This window comes from Macrosteles quadrilineatus, unplaced genomic scaffold (genome assembly GCF_028750875.1).
Source record: "Macrosteles quadrilineatus isolate MER2022 unplaced genomic scaffold, UCM_ALF_1.0 Scaffold_4__1_contigs__length_99947679, whole genome shotgun sequence".
NCBI classification, from domain to species: Eukaryota; Metazoa; Arthropoda; class Insecta; order Hemiptera; family Cicadellidae; genus Macrosteles; species Macrosteles quadrilineatus.
The window spans coordinates 91,058,341-91,081,103 of record NW_026542597.1 but is presented as its reverse complement, the minus strand read 5'-3'; the positions used below and the strand labels follow the sequence as shown (position 1 = coordinate 91,081,103).

Sequence of the window (22,763 nt, the reverse complement as noted above, 5' to 3'; positions counted from 1 at the left end):
TTTAACTAAAAGTACGTACGGTATTTTGAATGGATGAATGAGCTTAAGTGGCAAATGTCATTATTACTGGATAACCGCAATAAAAAACTGACCTAAGATCAAATAAAATAGTTATAACTGTGTATTTTATCTAAAGTATTTATGCTTAGGCGTCGCAGGCCTTTACATAGTATTTTTTGTATAGTGGGCAGTACATAGTATTTATGCAAATATGCCATTTTGATCATTTGAGTTAAAATTGACCCTGAATCTCAATCCCTGAATCGGTGATGACCGGTGAATCTGGATGAAATCTGTAATAGCCATTATAATATCATTTCTAACACTTCTTCTCCTATTAAATGCACAATGTAAATATAAATATTTTGAGTAGTGATAGTAAACTATTAGTTATTTGTACGTTAGATCTGTACAATGCTAATAAAAAAGCTATTTTAGTAACTTAAAAATATAACTTTACCGTGTACTGTTGTTATTATATATTTTTTCAACCTTAGCACTTTTAGTTGGCATAAAGTGTTGATAAACTTCTAACCAATTATTACTCAATTAGTTTGTTTATACTCAAGTAGTATTAGTTTGAAGTCGGTTGATCCCAGTCTGATTAAGCACAAAAACAATTATATTGAAATAGTAATATTTGTTACAAACATAAATCTATTGAAAGACACACATTAGCTTCCGAAAACATTCCAGTCCACGAGCTGTTCACGTGAATGAATCTCAGATTGTCATTATCTGCAATTAGTTAGCGGAAGGTTTCACGAGACGGCCGAGATGTGAAGCAAATATTTTGCTTAGTATTCAGAAAACTCATCAAGCCCTAGTCTGGGCCAGTGGAAACCTCCCTGGGATTGTTTACAAACAGTCACAGTTCAAGGTCAAGTGTCCTAGTCACCCCTCTAATAGTATCTTCTCATGTTTTGCTTGGATTTTGAATAAATATGTTGTCACTCACATGTATGCTTACTAATAATAGCACAATTTTTATTTACGGGGTTAATTGTCAGAACAAATGAAAATATACCATTGACCTTTGGATGCTAAATATACATCCCATCTATATGAACCAGCTGTAGCCTATTTTTTATAAAAAAAATACATCTTAAAGATATTTTATTTTTATATAAGCGTATTCAACAGAAATCATTAATCTTAATCAGCATAATCTGCGGTGCCCCCAATTCCTTCCTCCATTTTGATAAAAAAAACTGGGGACAACTTTATTCAAAATTTGATGAAATGTAACAAAATTGTTAATTTAAACCAACACACTGTCGGTGAATCAATTGAACTATGCCCATTTTGGTTTAAAAATTTGCGACAACTTTATTTAACACGGGGATGGAATGTCTAGCTCTAATAGTCAAAGATACTACCTAAACCCTTTTGATAATAAAACTTCATTGATTATTCAGTGATTTAACCATGCATATGTCTTATAATGATAAAAATGCAAATTCTTTTATAACAAGTTTTGAAAGCAGGTCATAACTTTAGTGGGAAAGCAAATTGTTTAAATGCAATTAAGAGTAATGCTGTGGAAAAACTCCAGGTGTCTTGATACACTCTGTTGTGTATTGTTACCACCCCCCGGGCAGTTTCAACTAGGTAAACAAACAGGTCTGCCCTGATACTTAAACTGTTTGTGTTTACAAATAATTTATATCATAGTAAACTTGAGTTATCATTAAATTTACAATACTTTTGTTTACAAAAATAGTTCCAAACAATATCTTATAGGCTATATTTAAAAAAGTTGGTTTTTCTTTTCTGAGTTTGTTTGGCTCTTCTATCCGACTGATTTTCACGATTGAGGTCTCAAATTGAAGGTATGCTTGGCTTGCACGCACATATTTCACATCAAGCATCGGCATAAATTTATCTACAGTCCCACTCGGCTTACGTAAATAAAATTAGCTCCCCATGTAATTCTTATAGGAGTTAAATTTGGTTTTTATTTTCCAAGTTCGTTTGGCTCCTCAACCTGTCTGATTTTCATGATTAAGGTCTCAAAAGGTATGCACGCACAGATTTCACATCAAGCATCAGCATATATTCATCTACTGTATTACTCTATGAAAAAACATAAATTTGATTTATTTTTGAATTCTTACTTTAATATAAGACGTATATCACCAGTTATAACTATATAATCCTATATATTTTGTTCTCAGAACCTTCAGTGAAATACTGGATTTCATTTATGCTATTAGTTATTCAAATGGTTCAAGCAATGTCAAGGTGAACAACAGACTAAAAATTTTTTTTTATAAGGTTTTTCTATGATTAAAAATCAATAGCTTCAGTATTGTTTGTTTTTTATATGCTTTGCACTCAAAATAATCAGTAAATTAAAAAGCTTTAATTTCAGCTATTGATTGTTTTAATCAGTTAAGTCCAAGATAATGTATTACTCAATCAAAAATCATAAATTTGATTATTTCTCGGATTCAATTTAACACTCCGGAGCAGCTGGGTCCTCTGGTTTGGTTATTAATTTCTTTTCAGTAATGTATTGAACAAATATTTATACTTACCGCTGACATTAAATATGAAAAACTGTGTTAGCGAATTTCCCATATAGGGAATAAGCTATTACCGTAGGTCTCATGGTAAGACCTAGACCCGGGACCGATTTACTTTTTCGTTTTGAGGTCCCCAGAGGCCAAAAACACCATCCGTTCAAATTCATATATATATATATATATATATATATATATATATATATATATATATATATATATATATATATATATATATATATATTTATATATGTGTCCGTTAGCGCGATAACTCGAGCAAAATTGATCCGATTTTGATGAAATTTGGTACAAACGTGTAAACCTACATTTATTCGAACGAGTTCGCGAACCAGCATAATCGGACCATGGCATCAGGGGTTTATGGGGGGTTTTATGGGGTCAAAATGGGTTTTTCTAATTTTTGACCCTAAAAACTTTAAATTTCTAAATTTCTCTCTAGACCATTTTGAAGAGCTTAAAAAAACAAATAATTTAGTATATTGAAGTGTTTTTTAATGTTCATTGACTACGGAGAAAATTTAAAAAATTGTAAATTTAAAATTCCCATGTTATTCTTACGGAGAATAAATAAACTGTTCTAGTTTGCTTGTTTATGGATATATTTTAATCAAATTTGGCAATTTGGTTTATTTCATAGTAAGCTATCAATATTTCAATTGAAAAAACACACCTCAACATCTTCCCCGTAGCAGCAAACCTAACTACTAACTAAAATTAATGTTATTTAAATAGGAAATAAATCTGAAAATTTATAGGGAATATTCTAGTAGAAATCATGCCGGGTAAATGGAAATTCGCTTAGTATGCAGGTTTGCTGCGACGGGGGTATTTTACATATTTCGTTGGATTAGATTTATTGAATTAAGTAGATGGATTTTTTGGATTCAAAGTCTTGAGCAGGCAAAGGGGTATACATCAATTGTTATTCTAGTTATTATTTGGATGGAATGAGTAATTGAATAAAACTCAAGTATTCATTGGACGGATTGTATATAAAAGATTAGTTGCATCCAAACTCTTATAGGCCTAGATTATTCAAACCCACCGTTTGAATGAATTTCTCAGATTCAAGCTTTGATGGATCAACTGGATGGATTGATTCTCAGAATGGATTTATTGTATACACAATCTGATTGATAGTTTAATTGATGTTATTGGATAGATGGACCCAAACTCAGATGGATCAATTTAATGTAGTGATAGAATTGAGTTGTTCTGCATCACGATACCAAATTTATAAATGATTAATTTGTTACAAATTTAGTTAAATTTTATTGTTGATACATATTTATTCAAGATGTAAATTTTTCAGGCTGGAACACCTCAGGAAAATTTGACGGCTCTCCAACGAGCCATTGATTCTATGGAGGAGAAGGGGTTGCAAGAAGACCCCCGCTACTCTCAGTTGTTGGCACTGAGGGCCCGACAGGCCCCCGCTAGTGGACCCCCGGGCCCCGCTGGACCTGCCCCTGCTAGTGGACCCCCTGCCCAGGTTGGTGACTTCTGACTTAATTTCTACATTGTTAGAAGAAAGGTGTTTGAAAATTAACTTTTGTATTCTATTGAATATGCAATAAGTTTAGTAACCTTGAAGTTTAATTCAAAATTTCTAAGAAAGGTAGGGTCTAATTTTTTTTCTACCCCCCTAATTAATTATTTTTTTTCCTCTAACCCTAATGTCGACCTAAATGTAAGTTTTCTCATGCTTTGAACCTAGAAAAGCTTGGCAAAGGGATGGAACATTTGTTTTGTCTGTAAGTTTGTTACAACAGAGATTATTTTTAAGTTGGTTAATCTTTGAATGAATGGTTCTCAAATTGGTCGGAATCTCTTGACCACTTAGTTGAGTCTTCCAGTGTAAGATATTACTGCACTGAATGGTTAGTGGAAAGTTTCTTCAGGCACAAAAAAGAAAGGACAGATTAGGATCAGTAGTGGAACATTTATGGAAGACTGTTCTTCTAAAAAGGGGTTGGCTGGTGCCAAGGCCACAAAAACTTAAATCCTTTCTATTGTTGTTTATTTTTTGTCAAGATTGGATTTGTGGTGTTGTCATTTAGATTGGATTTAATATTTGTTTGTTATCTTGCCTGTAAAAATAAAATGATTTTACAGTATAATTATGTTTGTAGATAAAAATGCTACCACAAGTATAATTATTTATTTATTAGATAAATCCTTAGCTGTTTACCCAACATATAAATTAGTGATTTAACTTAAGCTATGTTAACATTTTATGCTAATTACTTGTCAAATTATTGTTGATTTTCCTTTTATTTTGATGGGTTACCTCACCATACTTCCTTACCTCTTAAAACCTGTTTAGGGTTTTGTCTCGCCATAAATGCCTCTCCACTTTTGTTTTGTCTTGTGCCGTCATGTGTAGTGCCAAGTATATTAGTGTAATTTCAAACCAGGTCCTTCTAAATTCTTGCGCTGTTAAGTGATTTTCCTCCTCCCAGGTTTTCCAGCCAGGCCCTCATGGTTATTTAATGTTTAACTTCTTTCTACCACAAATTTCCTGCCCATATAAATCCGTGTTTTACAACGTCTGGGTTTGTATTTACTGGAGTTTATTTAAACTCCTGGTTCTTCTTAATCCCCCAGCATGATTTGGGATTGAGCCAAAGATTTCCCTCAACTCTAATTACAAATATAACTTTTTCTTGTATTCTTGTCTATATTCCATGTTCCTGGTTCTGCAACAGCACTGGGACAGTTATTTAATGACTAAAGATAATCATTTATCTTAGATTTTTATGAGGATAGCAAGCTTACCTGAATGGGAAAGACCCTGGTACAAAATCACACAACTTTGTATGTAAACAAAAATTATACTAGTCTTATTTCACTGTCACTGACAAAATTTTAAGTCAAAGAAGGTTCAAGTTGTAAAGATTTGTCTTCAAGGAATTTTGGTTGGAGCATCCACATTTGGTTGAAAATGATCAGTGACAGAGAAATATTTTAATTTTTGTGAATAGTGTAAAACTTTGGTGGTTTTTGTCCCAAAGTGAACTACGCAAAAATCCACAATAAATGTATAACTTGTTTATGTTTACTAGGGATGGACGAGATTGGATTTTTAGTTCGAGACGAGACGAGACGAGATTTTTTATTTCTCATAAAATTTCGAGACGAGATCGAGACGGGATTTCCCTTCTCATACACAACGGGAAATGCACGTTCAAAATTTTTACCTGATTTTGTAACATTGTTAGATGACTGTTTAAATACAAAAATAATGATAATAGGCAAGAATATTTACAATCTTTTATTAAAAAACATCAGCATAACATTTTTTTTATTAATCACGCCTAACTTATTAAAAATGCCTACGATTAGGAAACATAGTGATATCAGTTAGTTCAACTTATCCTAAAATAAAAAAATCATAAAATAAAAGCAATATTAATTTTTATAAAATAGTTACTTGTTTTGACTTTTTATAGTAATAAAACATTCCTCACACTGCTTACACTTAACAAAACTTCTCAAATGTTTTTAAAGTAATATTATATAATAGTAATATATAAAAAGTAATATTTACATTTAAAGAATTAATTAAATAAGAACGCCTTCGCAATGGAAACGCAACTACAACACGCTCCTGTATTGCGGGTATTGCATTGACTTTCTGCAGGCGTTTTTAATTTTTTTTTTTTTTTTTTTTTTATTCTCGTCTCGATAAAAATCCCGGCCAAAAAGAAATCTCGTCTCGTGTAACGAGATTTAAAATTTCCTGAAAATTTCCCGAAATTCGAGACTTGACCATCCCTAATGTTTACCCTAGTCCTGTTGCACAGGCCAGGGGCATTAGCCATAAGACTTTCAGAGGAAGATAATTGTTTTTGAAAAATATAATTGAGAAAAATATTTGGTTCAATGAAAGATCCTTATGGATAATTAAGGACCACCAACAGTTAAAGAATGCGAATAGAAACCTATGTTCTACTTTATACCTTTGCTTGAACATACTTTTCCTATATATTTTGACTACAAGAAGTTTTGTAAGATAAATTGTCTTTTAGCAGCAAGGGTTTCCGGCAAACAGCTCTGCGCCGGGAGGGGCTGGTGGCGCCGCTCAGCCGGACGGTGGCCAGCAGGGGAAACACAGCTTCAGCTCCAACCAGCTGCAGCAGCTACGGGTGCAGATCATGGCGTACCGGCTGCTGGCGCGCAACCAGCCACTGTCTCAGCAACTGGCGCTCGCTGTGCAGGGCAAGAGGATAGAACCACCACCGGCCACACCGCCGTACCCTCCACAGAACAGGCCGGCGCAACAAGAGCCTGGTTAGTTGGCTGTTCTTTTTTTAACATTTTTTAAAATTCTGTTTAGGTTCTGCCAATTTATTTGATTTATTTATCATAAAGTACACCAATGGAAATTCTTGATGTTTGGTGACTAAGCTGTAACATTGACTGTTGTTGTATACTGAAGTGTTCCACATCCCATCTATATGGACCAGCTGAGGCTATTTTTGTTTGAAAAATTATCATAGTTTAATGAGCCACTTAAAAGTACCTAACAGTTTTGGAATTCTATTTCTCCTTTATATTTTTTTTACTGAGATAATTGATGTTAAATATGCTATAGCTTACATACAATGAGTCGTCCTATAATTTTGACTCGGTTATAAGGTTGATGTGAAGAAGTCAGTAGGTTATATCAGCGAATACAGTCAGTGGCTCAATTATGATTCTAAAACTGGTGAAACATGAAGATGAAATGTCTGTTTCTATCAAAAGTCAAAGGCAATAGCTAAATCTGCATGTTTAAAAAACAGTGAACAATACTAATAAACAATAAGTTGGTAAAATATGAGTTCAGCTTAAAGCAATTACAACATTAAATACTCACCAACACTGAAACACATTTCTTCAAACAACAAATTTGTATATTGCTTAATTTAATTTGACATGGTGAAGTCAGTTAGAATTTTAGTAGTGAGAACCATGTCTAATTGTCATATTTGGATCAGTTATATTTTGTGATTCGAATGTTCACCTGTCCCCATTAGAGGGAGGGGAGGCGGGTGCTGGTGGAGGGATGATGCAGCACCCCATGAGGCCCCCGGGCCCGCCAGGCGGTCAGCCACCCACACAGTCACCCATGACTGCTCAGATGGCACCGCCTGTACCACCACAGCAAGGGGCCCCGCCCGTGCCTCGGCAGCCGGGCCCTGTAGCTCCAGGGGCCCCCATGATGTCGGGGCCGCCAGGCGCAGTCAGGCCCCCCGGACCACCTAACAACCAGCAGTTGCTGTCTCAGAGCTGTCAGGCTCAACAGAAGCAGAACAGGATCACGTCTGTGCCGAGACCTCTCGGGCTGGACCCTCTGCTGATACTGCAGGAGAGGGAAAACAGGTGAGATGATAATATTTCTGCATGTGTGAACGGGGTTATACCTGGTGTGTGCATTAGAAAAACTGCCAGAAAATTTACTCTTATGTTTTAAGTTGTTGTTTCAAAGGTTAGAGTTTTTTTTTTTTTTTTTTTATTAAAAGGGTTCAGCTTATGTGAGAGAATAAGCCAAAGACATAAATGTTCTCTTGAATGTAACAAAGTGCAACTGTTGTAACAAAGTGCAACTTATTAGACTACACAAACAACTATTTATCAATGGAAAGAAGAGCTGGATGTATGAAACTGCTAACAATTTTTTTGGAAGCTTAAGGCTCGTAAAAGTATAGGGTTCATTTTTAAAACTACACTTTTAAGCAGAATTTCTCCAAGACATTGAGTGTGTGACTGATGTGAGAATTACTACAGGATACAGCAAAAATATTTTCGAATAGGCTACATTTTGTATTGAGTTCAGTTTTCATTAGAGGTTTATTCAAAAGCTGATTACTAAAAATTGTTATTTATAATTAATTTATTTAATGTTTTCAGTTCGAGGGAAGTAACATAGAGAACAAGGTCCTTGGTTTTTAAGATTTTTAGTAAGGGTAGCAGGTTTAACTGATTGGGAAATGTCCAAACTGGCACAAGAAATGCAAAACTTTACACTATACACAAAAAATTTGAATATTTCACCGTCACTGGCAGTATTTTCAACTATGGAAGAGAGAGTTTTCTTATTTTCAATTTCAATTTATTTATTTGGAAAATCTCAAAAATATTACAACATTTCATAAACAAAGCTTGCTGCAAAAGCCAGGAAAAATTGGCTTGTCTGCAGCTCATAGAGATAAACTTGTTCTAGATAACAATGTACTTTGTCCCTTGGTCAGTCTTCTCCATATTACACTCTGGTTTTCCTTGTTTCTTGTCAAGATCTGCTATTTGTTGTTTTGACTTATTCTCTACCTTTCTATATAAGACTAGCTTGCTTTAAAAACAACTTGAAACAATTATCTTAAATAAATAAAATATATAACAATAAATAACATGCATTAAATACTTCTCAACTTTAACAATAATATAATGAAATAATTTTTTTAACAATACAACAATACATAACTAAATAAATAATTAAATAATTTATAATAACAACAATATTAAACCAGTTTTAATGGATTCCTTGAGATGACAATACTAAAATAAATAACGTGCATTAAATGATTTTAACTTTAACAATAATATAAAAAGAAAGTAATGTAATAAACAATGTTTAAATGGATTTATTGAGATAACAATGCTTAAGCCTAGATTTCAAGACTCTAAAACTAGTTATATTTTCTATTTCAGTTGGCAATCTATTAAAAAACGTTGGAACTAGAAATTTTCTAACTCTTTTTGAAAATTTGTTTGTGGTCTTAGGAACAATATAAAACTGTTTGCGTGAATTGTATCTATGGTCATTTTTTACTTTAAATTCATTTGAGAAATAGTAATCAAGTAAAATTATATACTCAAATAATACATCCACTGGTAATACCTCAACTATCCTATATCCGAGCAGAGGGTTTTCTGACAAAACAGTAGAGTCAAGCTTTGTCATAGTTTTTATGATTCTATTTTGCACAGTTTTTATTTGATTTATGGCTGTGGGTGATGCTGATCCCCATGATCTTAAGCCATATCTAATCACTGACTCACATATGCCTGAATATATGATTTTCATTGTTGTAAAAGGTAAAAAATCTTTTAAATAGAAAAATTTTGCTGCACAAACTCGTAGCCTGTTTGTTACTGTCTTAATTTGTAAATCCCATTTCATATTGTGGTCAATTGTTATACCTAAATATTTGTAGTTCACTACATTCTGTAATGGTAGGCACCCACATGCAGCATTTTCAAATTGTTTATTGTGTAAGCAGTCATGACAATGGAATTTCACATTTATTTCTGAGCATTTGTATGACGGTGAATGTATGTGCATCAACTTTGATTTATCTCCATTTATAGCTATACCATTGTCGTGGCACCACATGGTTAAACTTAAGAAATCTATTTGCATTTTTTCGGTAGCTTCCTGAATGTTTTTGTGGGATAATACAAGCGCAGTGTCATCTGCATACATATATATTCTACTAAATTGTAATATTTCAGGAAGTGAATTAACATACAACAAGTATATCAATGGCCCTAATATACTACCTTGGGGTACCCCATACCTTAAGATTTTTTCCTCTCCATATGTACTCTTAATTCTAACCTTACATTTTCTATCCATTAAATAACTTAAAAACCATTCTTTAATTTGCCCTCTTACTCCTGCTGTGTCCAGAGCCATTGCAATTGTCTCATGCTTTAAAGTATCAAATGCCTTACTAAAGTCTATAAATATTACTAAAACCTGTTTTCCTTCACTAAGCTGTTCATTTATATAATCTGTAAAATCTAAAAGTAGCTCGTTTGTTCCTTTCTTCCTCTGATATGCATATTGCTGTTTGCTAATAATACTATTCCTTTCTAAATGGTCAATCAAATTATTTGCAATATATCGCTCCATTAACTTACTAATAGCTGGTAAAATAGATATTGGACGATAATTCAAATAGCTCTCATGCCTTCCTGCTTTATAAATTGGTCTAATTACTGCAGTTTTTAACAGTTCTGGAACGCAAGATTTTTTAATTGAAGTATTTATCAGTCTTATTATGGGTTCAGACAGTAAATCAGAATAGTTTTTTATGTCCTGCATGCGTATATTATCTAAACCAGGTCCCTTTTTCTTCATAGATTGTACTAATATATTAAAATTTTCCTTATCCAGGTCTGGTATAGTTAGAGTCTCCTTACATTTCTTTTGCTCCTTATATTGTGACACAATTATCTGACAGTCATGTAAAGATGCATACACACATTCTGTGAATTGTTCTCCAAAGGAATTGCACACTGTTTCTATTTTGTTGTTCTTATCCAATAAATATTTCTCTACGACCTCATCTATATTTTTTGTTTTATTTTTTCCCAAAATTGTATTTATATTATTCCAAGTCACTTTCATATCGTTTCTACTTCTTTGGAACAAACAATAGTAATAATTTCTTTTAGCTTTATTAATTTCTGCAACTACCTGGTTTCTAGCAATTTTATAATCAACTCTATGTTTAGTTATATTTGGGTAGGCTTTATGTGTTCTGAAAAGGCCTAATGCCTAATTTACTTAGTTGTAGAAGGAAGTGTGTATTTCTAATACAACTTGGGTTGTTGTCTAACAGGGTGGCCGCTAGGATTGCGCATCGTATTGACGAGTTGTCCAACCTTCCCACAACAATGTCCGAGGATCTGCGGGTGAAGGCTCAGATAGAACTGAGAGCTCTCCGGGTGCTCAACTTCCAGCGGCAGCTACGAGCCGAGGTGGGCGTGTGTTTATTACATCTGGTTTACCTTACCAAGTCCTCTGCTTCTTGTAACATCCCTCTCATATTTCTGGGTTTTTAATAGTGCAGTAGAACCTCTTTAATCCAAACCCCTGTAATCCGAACGTCCACTAATCCGAACCCCTCATTGCTGTACTCTATACACAGAACAGAAGTTCTTCATTGGATACTGTATTTATTGGTATACGTATCGTAATTGTTTCTATTGTAATGTACCGTACTGTTTATTCCCTATGTTTACTACAGTATTAAATAAACACTGTATTTTACTTTATAAAGACTTTTTCACTTTTCCCTAGCAATTGTTATGTAAAAACAACAATATGTTCTGTAATACGAACTATTCAATAGTCCGAACTACCCCCGATCCCAATTAGTTCGAATTAAAGAGGTTCTACTGTATATCAAAACTATTTGCGGTGTTTGTTTTCTTCCAGACCTCATAATTGTTCTAATACATTTGTCATGTCAGGTGATCGGGTGTACTCGCCGAGACACGACACTGGAGACGGCAGTGAATGTGAAGGCATACAAGCGGACCAAACGGCAAGGCCTGCGTGAGGCTCGGGCCACCGAGAAACTGGAGAAACAACAGAAACTAGAGGCGGAGCGGAAGCGTCGACAGAAACATCAGGTAAGATTACCAGGGTTGTAAAATATGGCGCGGTTATATCTCTAAGTTGAAGCTCAAGAAAAATTTTAATTTGTGATTTTATGTATTGGCTGGATATATGGTATGTTAGCTACACCACTGTTCCTGTGTTTGTTGAAGAAGATACAAAATAGTAGAATTAAATTTGCGGAAGGTGATTTACCATATAGCTGCAATTCTTTTTAAATTGGTTTGGACAATCTATTTATAACTACTATAAACTACTTCCAATAATAGTGAAAACAGGTACTAATAGTAGATTCTGTATTGAATTTTATAATAATTGAACTTTGATTCAAGATTTGAAATTCCTGGATAACTAGATTACAGATATTTTACTATAATAATGCTTAGTGAATAATGGAATTAGGTTTTCTCAGTGTCCGATTCAGATGCTGGAATGTTGTTTGTTTCTATTCAGCGTTTTTTTTCCAAATCAAATCTTTATTCATCATTAAATAGCACGAGTTGCAATAGATTTTGTCTAAATATAATTTATCACCAATATAGTTTATCACCACAAAATAACTTTTGTGTAAATTAATTAATCATTGTGCTTATTCTTAGCCTCGTACCACTTTTTGAAGTTTTATAAGATTTAGTAGAAGACTTGGATACACAGCTAAGAACATGTGTTTGATCCACAGGAATATTTGAGCACCATCCTCCAACACTGCAAAGACTTTAAGGAGTACCATCGTAATAATCTGGCCAAGGTGGGCCGCATCAACAAGGCCATCATGAACCACCACGCCAACGCGGAGAGAGAACAGAAGAAGGAACAGGAGCGAATAGAGAAGGAGAGAATGAGAAGACTTATGGCGGAGGACGAAGAGGGATACAGGTGAATAAGTATAATATTGGATACAGTCTTGTAATATTTGTGTAAGATTTATTAGTTATGTTACTTCATTGTTCACAGTTCATACATTTTTCTCTTTCAAATGTGTTTTTCTTTCTGCTGTAGACAGTTAGAGAAGACAAAATATGCAAAAATCAATCAACTTCATTGCAAATAAATTAGAAAACTATGTTACACTAAAATCGGAGTTTTCAAATTATACAATTTTCCTAAAATACCTGAACTGGAATTTTGAAAATCAATTTATTTTAGAGGATTCAATAAATATTCTCAGTAGTTTGTATGCTACCTCGTTCATGCACCTAAAAAATACAATTTGTCTTTGTTAACTAAATAACACGGTTTTATTGCTAAAATCTTGATGTAATTTGTAACAAATTATCTTATAATTTTGCATGCATATAATAGTAACATATGTAGTCATTAGTATTAATTACCATCAACTACCTAGTTGATTCCATAATCATGTCTGATTTTATTTCAATTGATCTTTTCTTGTACAGGAAACTTATCGATCAAAAGAAAGACAAGCGGTTGGCATTCCTGTTGTCTCAGACAGACGAGTACATCAGCAACCTCACGGAGATGGTGAAACAGCACAAGATGGAGCAGAAGAGGAAACAGGACGAGGAGATGAAAAAGAAGAAGAAGGTAACGGTGCCTTCTTATTTCCTTCATCCTAACAGATGCATAGGTTTTTAGGTCATATTCTTCTTTTCTTACGTCAGCCAGTTCTTTCTTGATCTCTTTCTTGTCACTTTTAGTCTTTGGTTATAGATTGTTTGGTAATTTTGTTCCATTCCTCTCTAAAAGTGTCTATCCATCCATATTTTCTACTGTTAGTTTCTCTAGGGTTCATTTTTTCTCTCCAAAACTCACTTTCTGGTCTTGTTTGGTAAACGGATGTTTGACATTCATCAAAGACCTGGTTCGACTGGGGCTACGAGCATAATTAAATTTTTTTATGCTCGAGAAATATTCCCACAATCCAATGTATTGCTAACTTGGCTGGTGTGATTTAGAAATAGTAAAAATGATCTGTAGATTTATTACTAAACATCATCAGTTGTACCTCAGCAGACGGCCAAAATAGATACAAAATAGATAGCTTGTAGATACATTCCCAGTGTGTAACGTCGAAGTGTACTGAGAATTTTACAAATAAAGTGTATTTTTCATTCCAATAATTTACAATACCAGTTGTACTATAACAAAACGTGTTGATTTGAATTTCACTTTACAGAAGAAGAAGTTGAGGTTCAACGCAGAAGGCGAGCTTATCGAAGGGGGGGAAGATGATAGTTCTCAAATGTCCGACATGCATGTTACTGTCATCGAGCCTGCCACAGGTAATAACACATTGTTTCAATGTTACATTTATAAGTTTGGTATGATAATAGTTCGGTTTTTGTCAATGTATGATATACTCTGACGGAAGTTTCTTTGTGAAGTTAAGGTGTGTCTGGATTGTCCTAGCATTGATAGTTTTTTTATTTTCATCTAAATACATAAAAGGCAAAGCCCTCACTGACTGACTGACTCACTCACTCACTCACTCACTCACTCACTCACTCACTCACTCACTCATCACTAATTCTCCCACTTCCCATTTACCTAGGGGGCTGAAATTCGGTACACCGATTATTTGGGCATTAAATAGGAAAACTAAGTAGATTTATTCTGATCGGGCTTTCGGGCTCCGCCCCAGTGGCTCTGGAGTTTTCCATGTCAACCTTATGATTTTTCATATTTAAAAGGAATTTCTTAACAGCTGTTTCAATTAAACAAGTTGGTTCTGTTCTATGATGTTCAATAGCATTAAAGTTATAAGGATTACCAACAGGGTGCAGCACTATTATTTTTTTTAAATTTATGACTACAGCCAATTTGCAACCAAAAGGTGAGTGAGCGTAGCGAACAAACTTCAACCTGGAAGCGAGTTAGCGTAGCGAACGAGCTAACCTGAAGGCAAGTGAGCGGAGCGAACGAGCTCCAACCTAAAGGTGAGTGAGCGTAGTAAACGAACTTCAACCAGGACGTGATTGAGCCATGCGAACGATCTCACTTGTGAAGTTAAACGGGGCAAAGCCCGCGGGTACAGCTAGTCATATATATAACTGTGGAACAGCCTCAATGAGGGGTTATGAGACATATTAAATTATTACTTTTTACGTACATTACAAAGTGGGCTAACTTAACTTCTCGACACCAGATGAAGAAGTGTCATAAATTTGAAATATATATTTAACTCTCCAATGACAGAACCAAGTTTATGCATCTTGTTGTTTTTTCAAATTCTAAAAGGCGAGAAAGCACACTGGTCAAACAGATAGCCTCATCTTGGTTCGTTGAAGTTTAAGATACTGGCAATAAATGTTTTCCTGTACTCCAACTTGAATAATGTAGGGATTATGCAATTATTTTCTATTATGATTATTAAAAAAACTCTAATGATTTATAATTATGTTTTCCTTTTTTAACGTTTGTTGTGTTATATGCAGGCAACAAGATCTCTGGAGAGGACGCGCCATTGGCCACCCAGCTCAGCGAGTGGCTAGAGGCTCACCCTGGGTGGATCGTGGCGGAGGAGGACTCGGACTCGGATGAAGACGATAGTGACGAGGATGAGAATGGCGAACCTAAAGGTAAACTGAACCTAATTAACTTAAGACTACTTAGTGTAGTTTAAGAAATTGCAGATTGTTATGGCTGTCAAAAACGAGAGAGTGAAAAGAAAAGAAACTTAAATAACATTCACTACTTTTATGATTGGAAGTTTTCTTAAAGGAATAGAGATAAGATAATCTAAAAAAAAGAGTCTCAGCTGAGTTCTTTTTAAGATTTTCTAGCTTAACTAATAATTTTTTTTTATATTTCCATAATCAGACACAAGGTGTTTCCTTTGAAACTAATGACTTTTGATTCATTATGTGATTTGAGATATATTTATTTCCTAATGGTGTTTTTTTAAAATAAGAAATAGCAAAAATAGTGAGCTCGATTAAAAAAAAAAACCCCCGCCGCAGCAAACCTGCAGACCAAGCGAATTTCCATTTGCCTGATTGGATTTACACTAAAATGTCTCCTTAAAAATATCACATTTATTCCCTATTTAAATAACATTAGTTTAACGAGTACTTAGGTTTGCTACAACAGGGAGGGTAAAAAGGTGTTTTTTTGTAAAATGTTAGTAGTTTAGTATGAAATGAATGCATTTTCCAAATTTGATCAAAATATGATCATAAACAAGCAAACTACAACAGTTTACATATTCTCCATAAGAATAACATGAGAATTTTAAATTTACAGTTTTTTGGAATTTTCTCCGTAACCATTAGGCGCATAATAACGCTATTTGTTTTTTTAAGCTCTAAAAAATGGTATGGAAAGAAAATGCTAAATTTTAAGTTTTTAGGTTAAAAAATTGGGAAAAACCAATTTTTGCCCCATAAAACCCCCACAAACCCCTGTTCCCATAGTCCGATCATGCTGGTTCGCGAACTCGTTCGAATAAACGTAGGTTTACACGTTTGTACCAAATTTCATCAAGATCGGTTGATTTTTGCTCGAGTTATCGCGCTAACGGACACATATATAAATAAATATATATATATATTTTTTGATAGTTCTGTTCACTTTTTAGGGCTACTATTTTAATTAATAAGCAAAATAATAAAAACCAGAGTACCCCGAAATTCATTTTTTATTTAAACTGATACGTATTTCGGCACTAAGGCCATGATCACAGTATGAGTGTTAACACATAATATATATATAGGCCTATATATATGAATTTAAACGGATGCTGTTTTTGGTCTCTAGGGACCTCAAAACAAAAAAGTAAATCTGTCCCGGGTCCAGGTCTTAACATGAGTACTACGGTAATAGCTTATTCCCTATATGGGGCTATTCATTGTATAAAAACTTGTACTGTGAATGAATAAAGAGAATTTGAATTGAATTGAATGGGAAATTCGCTAAAAACAACACACGCAAACTCACAAAAAGTCTTTCTATTTTAATCAAACACTTAGAATCTCTTAGAAATCTCTTGCTTAGAAAATGAAATCATGAATATTATTCTGATGCAATCGCTGATTTTAACCTACTTAAAATCATTTAAAAATAATATATGACAATAAAAAACAGATCTGATGGAATTGCTTTTCTTAACAAGTAACTAGAGTATAGAAAATGGTGTCCATGCTAAGTTTCACCACTAGATGACATTACTGAATTTTTTTCACTCACTACATGTACTTTTCCTTTAGAATGTTTCATTCATTTCATATGTATTCAATCGATTTCTCAATTCACATTTTCAGAGAAGAAACATTCAAAGAAAGATGGAGAACAGGTCAAAGAAGTCATTAAGAAAGCCCAGGTAGAAGACGATGAGTACAAATCAATTTCCTGTGAAGAGCATACTTATTATAGGTAGGTGCAATCTATTTTTATATAGCCTACAACAAGTTAATAATAATGTATGTTTCTAATTGACTACCTATCTAACTAATACTGCCTGGAGGATCTACATTTCCTTTAAATTTTCATGGTAATAATTTATCAAATCTGCATTATTTTAGTTTATATCGGTTTTGGCTAAGAAAGGTTTTTAATACTCAAAAGTTAACAAAAACATTAAAGATAAAGATAGTCAAATTCAGGTATTTTAGATATTGGGCCTAAATACTAAAATTCAAGTCTACTTTACTAAACAATTGCAAAACACAGTTGATTTTCAAAATAGTTTACTCCAGAATCGCTTCATGATAATCTACATTAATTAAAGCAATATTGCAAGATGTGTTCCCCAAAATGTTTAAGGGTTTAGCTAAGTGTGAGATTTGAGATTTGATTCTTGAATCCAGACAACCAAGAACTATAATATTTTCCTAAAATTTCTCTGAATTTATCATTTTGCTTTGACATGCCACTACTGAACAAACATAATAAAAGGTTCCATTAAACTTGATTTTGAATTCAGTAGTAAATGTAAAATGATACACGTTCATCCGATTGTGTTTTCAACGGTAACCATTTAACGGTTTTCTACGTTTTTCAGCATTGCACATACAATCCATGAGATGGTGACTGAACAGGCGTCCATAATGATAAATGGAAAATTGAAGGAGTATCAGATCAAGGTATGTCATATGTATTTGCAATATACATGTTAACTATTGTACAAATCAATAAACACAGTTTTTACTTCAAACAAAGTTGTTATTAAATTAAAACTAATGAAAAGTCAAATAACTATTCATTCATCTCTTATTCTTCACTCACATTTGAGTTGACATGGTTGCACCCCTTCTCAAGCCCAGTTGAGTTCCCCTCCTCAGTTAGTATATAATCAAAAATAAGTGTAAGCACTAAGCAGTTCCAAATACCTTCTTGGGTAAAAATGGCCACAGGAGTAATTGTGTGAAGGAGTGAAATGTACAGTAGAGTCCCGCTTTTCCTAACTAACTGGGACCAAACCAAGGTCTGATTTGCCCGAATTCGGAATAAGCGGTTTTATGTGATGATTGATCATCTTCATTGTGATGTTCATGGTTTTGCTGCAAATAATTTTTACAATTTCGCAGCAACCAGGGAAAATGTTCTCGATTTCATACTAGCTTCGTACTTATGTCTTTAAAAATAATAATAATTTTGAAATTTCAGTTTGTTGGTGTATTATCGAAATAGCTGGGCTTCTCTGTACTTTAAACTTTATATTACTGTGTCATCAATATTTCTTTGGGTTTGTGCTTACTAGTGTTAACACTACTAACTTTATTGTTATTTCAAAATTTTTTTCCAGGGTTTGGAGTGGCTAGTTTCGCTGTTCAACAACAACCTCAACGGTATCCTGGCCGATGAGATGGGTCTCGGAAAGACCATCCAGACTATCGGGCTTATCACTTACCTCATGGAGAAGAAGAAGGTCAACGGACCGTTCTTGATCATCGTCCCTCTCTCGTATGTATATTTGACCTTATTTTTGCTTATTTTGCTGCCTCTACACAGAAATATTGTTTTGTATTTATTTAAAAAAAACTTTGTTCATCAAATAAGGGAAAAGGTTTATAGAAATAGACGTAGTTAACAATTAAGAATCCTTGAACACAGGAATTTAAGTGGTGGTAAATCAGTAATTTTAATCAATTTGGTGTTTAAGATTTCAGTAATTGGAAATTTCAATTATTTAATTGTAACAAATGTTCTGTTGTCCGCAGCACACTCTCTAACTGGGTGTTGGAGTTTGAGAAGTGGGCGCCGTCAGTGATCGTAGTGGCGTACAAGGGCTCGCCAGGCATGCGGCGCACTCTGCAGGGACAGATGAGGGCTACCAAGTTCAACGTTTTACTGACGACTTACGAGTATGTCATCAAGGACAAGGCTGTGTTGGCTAAGGTAATTAACAAGTTGTTAGCTCAGTATGAGATGTGTCTATACAGTAGTGGAATTTCATTTGTGTTATGAGTTTTTGATGTTGATCTGTTTGCTATTTGTAGATTTTACGATCATTTCAGTGATAAAGTGTGTAGAAGATGTGTATAAAAGCAAACCCTCATTATTACGTAGTTATCTTAATCAGGAGAGCCACACATATCTGGAACAACACTTACAGAAAAAGCCTGCTAATCCTGGAATCCAATGGTTCAGCGCTTTCAATAATTCATCATCAGTATCCAGGTCATAAAAATTGTGAATGCTGTTTTAAGCCATATTAGCCCGTTTGGAAGAGTTAGGAGTGGTCGGCAAACAACGACAGGAGCAACTGGCAGACGTGAGGACCAATGGGTAGCCTTAGGGAGAGATTGGAACAGTCGATAGCGATTGGAAGAGTTGGGAGTGATCGAAACAGTTGAAAGCGGTCAAAATAATTTCTAGAATTAGTGGTAGTTTTGCAATAACAGCTGTTTTTAGAAGACACTCAATAATCCGCGATTTTCAATACTGCTGCACCGCTATAGTCCTGAACGTACTGGATTTGTTAGCGTCTACTGTATCATATTTTATTTTATCTGGATGACAGATCCCAAATTATTCCGGACCAATGAAATTTTTCTGTTCTACGTTTGCTTGTTTTTTTGTCAGTTGTCAGTTGAACTTAATTGTCTTAACTTATGATATTGTCGTGATAGTGGGAGAAGATGCCATGGTCTTGAGAAAACCATAAACTATAATCAAATAAACAAATTATCAATGTACACCAATTTTTTGGAAAATATTTTTCTTCTTGAGTTTGAGTTATTGTAGGTTCTTTGATAACTTTATCTTAAAAGTAGTTACTAATAACTTATTTTTCCATTTTTTGCTGTGAGAGTTTGATTTCTTGAACTATACTTAGGTTTCAGAACAGTAAGATAAGATTTAGGATGCTTGATTCAACATTAATCAGTTGACTGTGTTTGTGTGCAGCTCCACTGGAAGTACATGATCATTGACGAGGGTCATCGTATGAAGAACCACCACTGTAAGTTGACCCAGGTGCTCAACACACACTACACAGCGCCTCACCGTCTCCTACTCACTGGTACACCTCTGCAGAACAAACTGCCGGAGCTGTGGGCGTTGCTTAACTTCTTGCTGCCCAGCATCTTCAAGTCTTGCAGCACGTTCGAGCAGTGGTTCAATGCTCCGTTTGCCACCACGGGTGAAAAGGTGCGTATTAGTCTAGACTAACCTGCTAAAGGTCACTTGTACCTCAGTCGGTACTTTGCCCCAATTACACTGCCTCTTTACTAGGTTCAGTCTACAGTATCCTCCTCATTAAGCCTCAACTTCTTCATATTCGGTATGTCCCACCATTCTTGATTTCGGGTTTTTTGCCTCTATTTCTCGATGCTTTTTTAATTGAGCCTCTTCTTTTTTTTATGTATCCAGCCCATCTACACTGTATTTGGAGTCCAATGGCTCTTAATCAGCCACTATTTCAGAATGTTTGTTGTTGTTGGAGAAAAGATCTTACCACCGATCTTGTTTTAAAAAACGAGCAACCATCTACTTTCTATTAATTTTTTTGTGCGCTTGTATTAGTTTATTGATATGGTCAAACAGCAGCCTGTATGTTAAATGTGCTACATTAACAGAATGACGAATTTTTCAATCTTTTACAGAATATCTTTTTGCTATCTGCACCTAAATATGACTGACATGGCCTATTTACCTTTACATCTTATAATAATTTCTCCTGCACTTAAATGCATACACATTTTCTTCCATTTTAATTGTTTAGTCTTGGTGTCGACTAGGCATGATTATTGTCTCCTATTCGTTCACTTTCCTCTTCTTCCGCTACCCGCCATTTTTTAACTTTACATTGTCACAATTACTGTCGTTAAATATTAACTGCTTCTAAAGATACTGAAACTGATTAATGTTGATTTCGCTTTTTCAGGTAGAGTTAAACGAGGAAGAAACTATCCTGATCATCCGTCGTCTGCACAAAGTGCTTCGGCCGTTCTTGCTGCGACGTCTCAAGAAAGAAGTGGAATCTCAGCTGCCAGACAAAGTGGAGTACATCATCAAATGTGACATGTCAGGGCTGCAGAGGGTCTTGTACAGGTTAGTGTGGAACTCTGCTATTAGATTTTTGTATAAATGTACGTGTTGTATTAATGGGTTCTTTGAGCTTGAAACTAAACTGCCAACTGTTGTTGGAAATACACAGACTTATCCGTACAAACTGATACTCTTTATCCACTCTTTATACACCTGTATCCAAAATATCCATTTAACAATTTGTTTCTTCAGCTATCTCTTTGATGTATAACTTAAATTTACAAAAAACGTGTACTTGTTGTTTTGCAGACACATGCAGAGCAAGGGGGTGTTGCTGACGGACGGCTCAGAGAAGGGCAAGCAAGGTCGGGGAGGCGCCAAGGCCCTGATGAACACCATCGTACAGCTGCGTAAGCTGTGTAACCATCCGTTCATGTTCCAACACATCGAGGAGAAGTACTGCGACCACATTGGCAGCAATAACGGCGTAGTCTCCGGGTATGTAGCAACCGGATAAGTCCTGCATAGTTGGTAGTGAATTTGTTGCTTTTGTTTGGGCATTAAGTTAGTGGATGATTAGAGTATCAATACTAAAGTAGATGACAATTATAGGGAACACAATTTTGGTCTTTGTTTACATTAGTAGTTGAACAAGTACTTTTGATTAGTTGATCATGTCTTTACTTTTGTTTGGGTATGAAGTTGAACGATCATTACAGAGGCGAGTATTGAAAAAAAATAGTAAAGCTAAGGAAAATGTAAAATTATGTTTGGATAGCAAATATTACATTTCTCAATTGTTAGAATACTTTGTTGTCGTTGATGTTGATGGTTGGTGCTTTCTGTTTAAGTGCTGCACAAAGCAAAACCGAGGAGCAAGGATTGTATTACCGACTGGTGTCTAGATATAAAAATTCAATTTTACGTCATCTTTAAACCAAAATCAAACATGTAACATCCTTTATTTTTTACTTTAAAAAAAGGTATCAGTTTAAGCGCTGTTATTTTATTTTTAGATTAAATACTAATCTACTCACAAAATTAAATTTTGTGAATCGCTAGTACAGGAAATAGTGCAAACTATGGCTGCATATAGCAATAACTTCCTGTATAAATAGATAACTCAGTAGACAGTTCTGAAAATTGTGTTTTTATGTCTTTCACACCTGTATTGCAGCCCAGACCTGTACCGAGTGTCAGGCAAGTTTGAACTGCTCGATCGCATCTTGCCCAAGCTGAAGAACACCAATCACCGAGTGCTGCTGTTCTGTCAGATGACCCAGCTGATGACCATCATGGAGGATTATCTCGGCTGGAGGGGCTTCACTTATCTGCGGCTCGACGGAACCACCAAGGTGCGGCATGCAGTGTTAACCCCACTTGATTCAGTTCTTTCAAATGTTTTATTTGGCTTATTAATGGCATATTGCACT

The 22,763-nt window shown here is 34.7% G+C and overlaps 1 protein-coding gene across 3 annotated transcripts in view; it reads left to right on the top strand.

The window, feature by feature from the left end:
• LOC128991461 (ATP-dependent helicase brm-like) overlaps positions 1-22,763 on the top strand; it is a 48,829-nt gene that overhangs the window by 9,839 nt on the left and 16,227 nt on the right. For 2 of the 3 annotated variants that reach the window (XM_054414363.1, XM_054414365.1), the window contains exons 3-19: positions 3,859-4,038; positions 6,578-6,839; positions 7,568-7,913; positions 11,159-11,297; positions 11,793-11,954; positions 12,620-12,816; positions 13,338-13,485; positions 14,078-14,183; positions 15,336-15,479; positions 17,160-17,271; positions 17,900-17,981; positions 18,644-18,801; positions 19,059-19,236; positions 20,248-20,490; positions 21,227-21,393; positions 21,640-21,828; positions 22,508-22,685. In XM_054414363.1, the coding sequence (XP_054270338.1) occupies positions 3,859-4,038; positions 6,578-6,839; positions 7,568-7,913; positions 11,159-11,297; positions 11,793-11,954; positions 12,620-12,816; positions 13,338-13,485; positions 14,078-14,183; positions 15,336-15,479; positions 17,160-17,271; positions 17,900-17,981; positions 18,644-18,801; positions 19,059-19,236; positions 20,248-20,490; positions 21,227-21,393; positions 21,640-21,828; positions 22,508-22,685 (2,991 nt within the window). The remainder of the gene's footprint in view (positions 1-3,858; positions 4,039-6,577; positions 6,840-7,567; positions 7,914-11,158; positions 11,298-11,792; positions 11,955-12,619; positions 12,817-13,337; positions 13,486-14,077; positions 14,184-15,335; positions 15,480-17,159; positions 17,272-17,899; positions 17,982-18,643; positions 18,802-19,058; positions 19,237-20,247; positions 20,491-21,226; positions 21,394-21,639; positions 21,829-22,507; positions 22,686-22,763) is intronic. The other variant, XM_054414364.1, reaches the window with a different exon arrangement.